Consider the following 6000-nt stretch of genomic DNA (forward strand, 5'->3'; position numbering starts at 1 on the left):
TCAACGGATCAGATCAAAGCTCTGCAGTCCTGCCACGTCATGAATGGTGGTGGACCATTAAACAACTAACGGGAGGAGGAGGCTCCATGAATATCCCCATCCTCAGTGATGGTGGAGCCCAGCACGTGAGTGCAAAAGACAAATCTGAAACGTTTTCAGTCATCTTCAGCCAGAAGTGCCGAGTGGATGATCCATATCGGCCTCCTCCTGAGGTCCCCACCACCACAGAAGCCAGTCTTCAGTCAATTCGATTCACTCCACATGATATCAAGAAACGGCTGAGTGCACTGGATACAGCAAAGGCTGTGGGCCCCGACAACATCCCTGCTATCATGCTCCAGAACTAGCCGCGCCTCTAGCCAAGCTGTTCCAGTACAGCTATAACACTGGCATCTATCCGACAATGTGGAAAACTGCCCAGGTATGTCCTGTCCACAAAAAGCAGGACAAATACCACCCCATCAGTCTACTCTCAATCGTCAGCAAAGTGATGGAAGGTGTCGTCGACAGTGCTATCAAATGGCACTTACTCACCAATAACCTACTCACTGATGCCCACTATGGGTTCCACCAAGACCACTCGGCTCCCGACCTTGGTCCAAACATGGACAAAGGAGCTGAATTCCAGGTGAGGTGAGAGTGACTGCCCTTGACATCAAGTGAGCATTTGACCGAGTATGGCATCAAGGAGCCCTAGTAAAACTGAAGTCAGTGGGAATCGGGGGGGAAAACTCTCCATTGGTTGGAGTCATACCTAGCACAAAGGAAGATGGTTGTGGTGGTTGGAGGTCAATCATCACAGCCCCAGGACATCGCTGCAGGAGTTCCTCAGGGCAGTGTCCTAGGCCCAACCATCTTCAGCTGCTTCATCAATGGCCTTCCCTCCATCATAAGGTCAGAAGTGGGGATGTTCGCTGATGACTGCACTGTGTTCAGTGCCATTTGCAACTTCTCATAATGAAGCAGTCCATGCCCGCATACAGCAAGACCTGGATGACGTTCAGGCTTGGGCTGATAAGTGGCAGGTAACATTCGCGCCACATAAGTGCCAGGCAATGACTATCTCCAACAAGCGAGCGTCTAACCACCGTCCCTTGACATTCAACGGCATTACCATCGCCGAATCCCCCACCATCAACATCCTGGGGGGTCACCATTGACCAGAAACTTAACTGGACCAGCCACATAAATACTGTGGTAACGAGAGCAGGTCAGAGGCTGGGTATTCTGCGGCGAGTGTCTCGCCTCCTGACTCGCCAAAGCCTTTCCAAGATCTACAAGACACAAGTCAGGAGTGTGATGGATTACTCCCCACTTGCCTGGATGAAGGCAGTTCCAACAACACTCAAGAAGCTCGACACCATCCAAGACAAAGTAGCCCGCTTGATTGGCACCCCATCCACCACCTTAAACATTCACTCCCTCCGCCACCGGCGTACCATGGCTGCAGTGTGTACCATCTACAAGATGCACTGCAACAACTTGCCAAGGCTTCTTCGGCAGCACCTCCCAAACCCACGACCTCTACCACCTAGAAGGACAAGGGCAGCAGGCGCATGGGAACACCACCACCTCCAAGTTCCCCTCCAAGTCACACACCATCCTGACTTAGAAGTATATCGCCGATCCTTCATCGTTGCTGGGTCAAAATCCTGGAACTCCCTCCCTAACAGCACTGTGGGAGTACCTTCACAACACTGAGTGCAGCGGTTCAAGAAGGTGGCTCACCACCACCTTCTCGAGGGCAACTAGGGATGGGCAATAAATGCTGGTATTGCCAGCGACTATCACATCCCATGAACGAATATAAAAAAAAGTACTGTAGCATTGCAGATAAGTGTTGACATCTGTTGTATTGGAAGCTGGATTGTTCAATAAATGTAATCATTACATTTTATGCTTTTTTTTTTGAGGAAAACATCACCCCATTTAAAATTATTTAGTACAAACTTAGTATAATACCATGATCAGCAAGTATAATACCATGATCAGCAACTGTTGGTATATATTCGCTAATTGGTAATTGGCAGTGAGGTTTTCATGTTAGCGGAGCAGCTAATTTAGGGGATGCTATCATTGCTGATGTAATGAGAACAGATTCCATAGCTGTAGTCAGCATAGATTTAGAAGTCACGTATCATACTTCACAAATCTACTAGAATTCTTGGATGAGTTAACTAAATTGGTAGGAGAGCAATCCAGTGGACTTAGCCTTGAATTCTAAGGCGTGTAAAGAAGAACATAGTCCAAAGAATTAATGCTGTTTAACAACGGCCAGTTCAGATTCTCCAACTAATTTATTTTTGTTTCATAACCATCTTTCTCCCTTCCCCAGTATCTTTGGGTGAGACCAAACCTTCACTTCACACTTATTCAACACAATAGCTGAGATGGGAAACTTAGCTGAGTGGGGAATCAAACCTGTTACCTACCATTTGTGATGCCATGCCCGGACTTTAATATTATTTAATTACATTTAGTTAAAAAAAAATCAGACAGCAGAGGTGTCGGAGTCAGAGGATTACTTATGGGGAAATGGTACGACTCGGTTAAGAGGTTTGGCATATTTTAGGTCAGGTTGCATCATTCAATGTGTTGTAAATTTGGGTATTGTGGGATCTATATTTAAATCCTTTCCGACTAAAATATTATGATACAATCTTGTTTTTGCAGGATGGCGGTTCACTCTAATATAGGAGAAAATCCATTCAATAAATGATACTCCTGCTTGACGAGGTAAAATGACAGAAAATTGCAAAGTGGAGTAAATGCTGTAACAAGATCCTTTGACTGCAATGGAAAGGACATTACACTGCCAGTTTTGGTGACAATTACTTAATATTTACCAATGGACTAGATTCTGATGTGTTTTAGGATGCAGATATGAAAATTGCAAATAAATACATGGAAACAGTTATTTGTGTGCAATGATAACTATACTAATGGCATTTCAAGCTGCAGACGTTTCATTTTCATGTGAATATCACAGCACTGATCAGATTAACAGTAGCATTTCTATTGAAACTAGATGTGGAAAAAAAATCATGTTCAAAGTGGTGCTTTAAGAGCAATATCACAACATTTCTACAAACTGAGGTTGCTGTTTACAAGCTAGGATATATAATTTTTATTGTTTGTGTAATCTGTTTCAATCAATACTTGATTATATGATTGGGGTACTTAAAAGATACGCAAATGAAGAGCTGACAATGCTAATGTTGAGGGAGTGCCCTGTTTCTTTAAATGATGGAGTCAGTATTCTTTGACACTGCAGGTTCAACCCCAATAAGGAAGTCAGTATGAAGTTGTTAGTCATTATAGTTAGTTGCAATTCCTATAAGTGAATGAAGGCAAAAGAAAATAAGGAAAGTGAGATAGGCAATCTATTTCCTCAAATTATGACTTACAATTAAGTCTAAGAGACAACTAAATCCATACGATCAATTTATGGCGAATGCCCCCAGTCCAGTCCAAAAGACCAGACTTTGAATGTATAGATTCAAAATCTGCCCAATACCTCCATTCGAGCTAAGTTGTTTAATGATTTGCAATTTTAAGTATGGAGAATAGGTGCATCAGTTTGATCAATTCACAAAGTTCAGGGACTGTGGTATATATTACAGTCCAATAGTTGGGTCAACATACCACAGTGTTCAGTGATGAATGGGAGAGGAAGTACAGGAAACTTTCGTTTAACCGGAGGTTAAATGTCCGGAAAGCTCTATCCACCGGCAAAATTCAGGAGTTGGTGCAGATAAGTTTTTTTTTACTTTTAGTCGCTTTTTTTCCTCCAGTCAGGCTCTGCAAGCGTCTAGCTGAAGCTGTTGCTTAGCTACAGAGACGCTTGCAAGCTGCGCCGACTGTTTTGAAGCACAGGGTTTGTTGCTTCAGACGGAGCTCAGAAGCTCCGTATGTTTTAACATTGGCGCTGGTTTCTACAGCAGTTTTGATGTGACGGCACCAGCTCGGTCCCATCAGTGCCGGATACCAGAAAGTTTCCTGTACTAGAGAGTCAAAAGAATTTTCCTTTACCATAGATTTTTGGTTTTACATGCTTCTGACTGTGACTCCTAATGTGCAGGTACAATTCCAATAAATGGAAAAGCTGAAATTCACTGGGAGGAATTCTGGGAGGCCTAAGCAAATCAGCTGGTTACACTTTGAAGATTTTCAGTTTCAACCATAGCTATGAAGCGTGTGTGATAGCATCAGCTGAAAAGAAAAACTCCAATGAACCATCGACGTGTAGAGGACTTCTCCTGTTCTTTTGCATTGCTGCTACTGTCCCAGCAGATGAGTCTCTCTGCAGTGTGGGTGATCCATTTGAAAAAGTACTGTTCCCGATCTTCCAGATTTGTGTTCATTTTGAATGCTGTAGTTCAACCTATAAAAAACTGGGTTGAATGTGAATTTGTATTTCTAGATGTAAACAGCAGTCTTGTTCTTTGAGCTGCAATCTAACTTTTTATTTTCTTTTTACTTTTTAAGTTCTTCTATATTTAAAAAAAGGCTCTGTCCATAACATTGTCCTTCTAAGCCTCTGGCTTTCATTATTGAAATGTAAACATTGCAAAATGAATCCATTTCTGATGTGTAACTTATTGAAAGGATTTTAAGGAAGGACTCTGATTCAGAAAGACAGTACACTTGGGCCATTGATCATGTCAGTTAATGAAATACTACTTCGTTATGCAAAATACCATAAACATATTTGCATGCAAAACCCATATTGGAGGTTTACCATTACATTCTATTGAAAATGTGAGTGATCCACAGGGAAGATTTAATCTTTGCTGTAATTACTTTTCCCTCCCTCTCCTGAAAGTGGTCACTTGTATTGAGGTATGGTTTTACATAAGAAATAGGAGCAGGAGCTGGAGTCGGCCATACAGCCCCTCGAGCCTGCTCCGCCATTCAATAAGATCATGGCTGATCTTCTACTTCAACTCTACTTTTTCACCCTATTCCCATATCCCTTGATTTGGTTAGTGTCCAAAAATCTATTGATCTCCACCTTGAATATGCTCAACGACCGAGCCTCCACAGCCCTCTGGGGTAGAGAATTCCAAAGATTCACAACCCTCTGAGTGAAGAAATTTCTTCTCATCTCAGTCCTAAATGGCCAACCCCTTATTCTGAGACTGTGACCCCCTGGTTCTAGACTCTCCAGCCAGGGGAAACGGGCACTAGTAGCCCTTCGATACCCTGTCCAAGAAGTTGTTCTCCACATGTGAAAATGAGTAGGCTATTTGGCAGGTCAACAGAGAGGCCGGGGCATCATAGGCAAGCCTGACCCTCTCTTCACTTGATATTCATATATGCACATTCCAGCAGGAGTCCTGGATAGTGATCACGAGTGGGGTTCTTGCCAGTTGATTTTTTTTCTTCTTCCCTCACTCTAGCTTAGCGGCCAATTGTAGTGATCCCACCAATGTTCGGGCTGAGATCAGGAATTTAGCACGGGCTAGGGACTGATGGGGTTCATTCTTGGTCTATACAGCTCCATAGCACCCTGAATTATTAACTGAGCTTTATTTAATTACTCTTTCTGAATGATTTTTTTTTAATGGAGGTTTTAAAATATGTACGCTTTATTTTGGAATTAGTCTTCAAAATTGAGCCTGTAAATATTGAACTATTAACTTTTTTTTAACTCCTTGTACAAATTGTAAAGTATGTGTTTATTTTTGATGCAAAAATTGTAATGTGGTCCCATAATTGAATAACTGAGGCACACCATCAGTTACATTACTACATAAATAAATTGCATCATTTCACTATTGTTAATGATTAATGTAAATCTGCTTAAATACACAACTGTTTTTTCAAACTGAAGAGGTTTCTTATACTTGACAGTTTGCAAATGCAGTACGTTATTTTATTTTTTTAAGGGAACCAGTAGCGCCCTAGTGATGGAATATTCTGTTTGAGCTCGCAGCACAGTTCAAATCCCAGCCTCAACTAACATTCGAACTCTGCCTCCATTGTATAGACAAGTGT

General features: G+C 42.2%; 1 protein-coding gene across 2 annotated transcripts in view; it reads left to right on the top strand.

The window, feature by feature from the left end:
* ccdc62 (coiled-coil domain containing 62) overlaps positions 1-5649 on the top strand; it is a 46048-nt gene extending 40399 nt beyond the window's left edge. For both annotated transcript variants that reach the window (XM_085961680.1, XM_085961681.1), the window contains one exon: positions 2674-5649. In XM_085961680.1, coding sequence (XP_085817806.1) covers positions 2674-2691 — 18 coding nt within the window. In that variant the 3' untranslated portion in view covers positions 2692-5649. The remainder of the gene's footprint in view (positions 1-2673) is intronic.
* Positions 5650-6000: the final 351 nt, after the last annotated feature.

Source organism: Somniosus microcephalus, chromosome 19 (genome assembly GCF_052327205.1).
Source record: "Somniosus microcephalus isolate GS21.2 chromosome 19, FLI_Smic_1.0, whole genome shotgun sequence".
Lineage (NCBI taxonomy): Eukaryota > Metazoa > Chordata > Chondrichthyes > Squaliformes > Somniosidae > Somniosus > Somniosus microcephalus.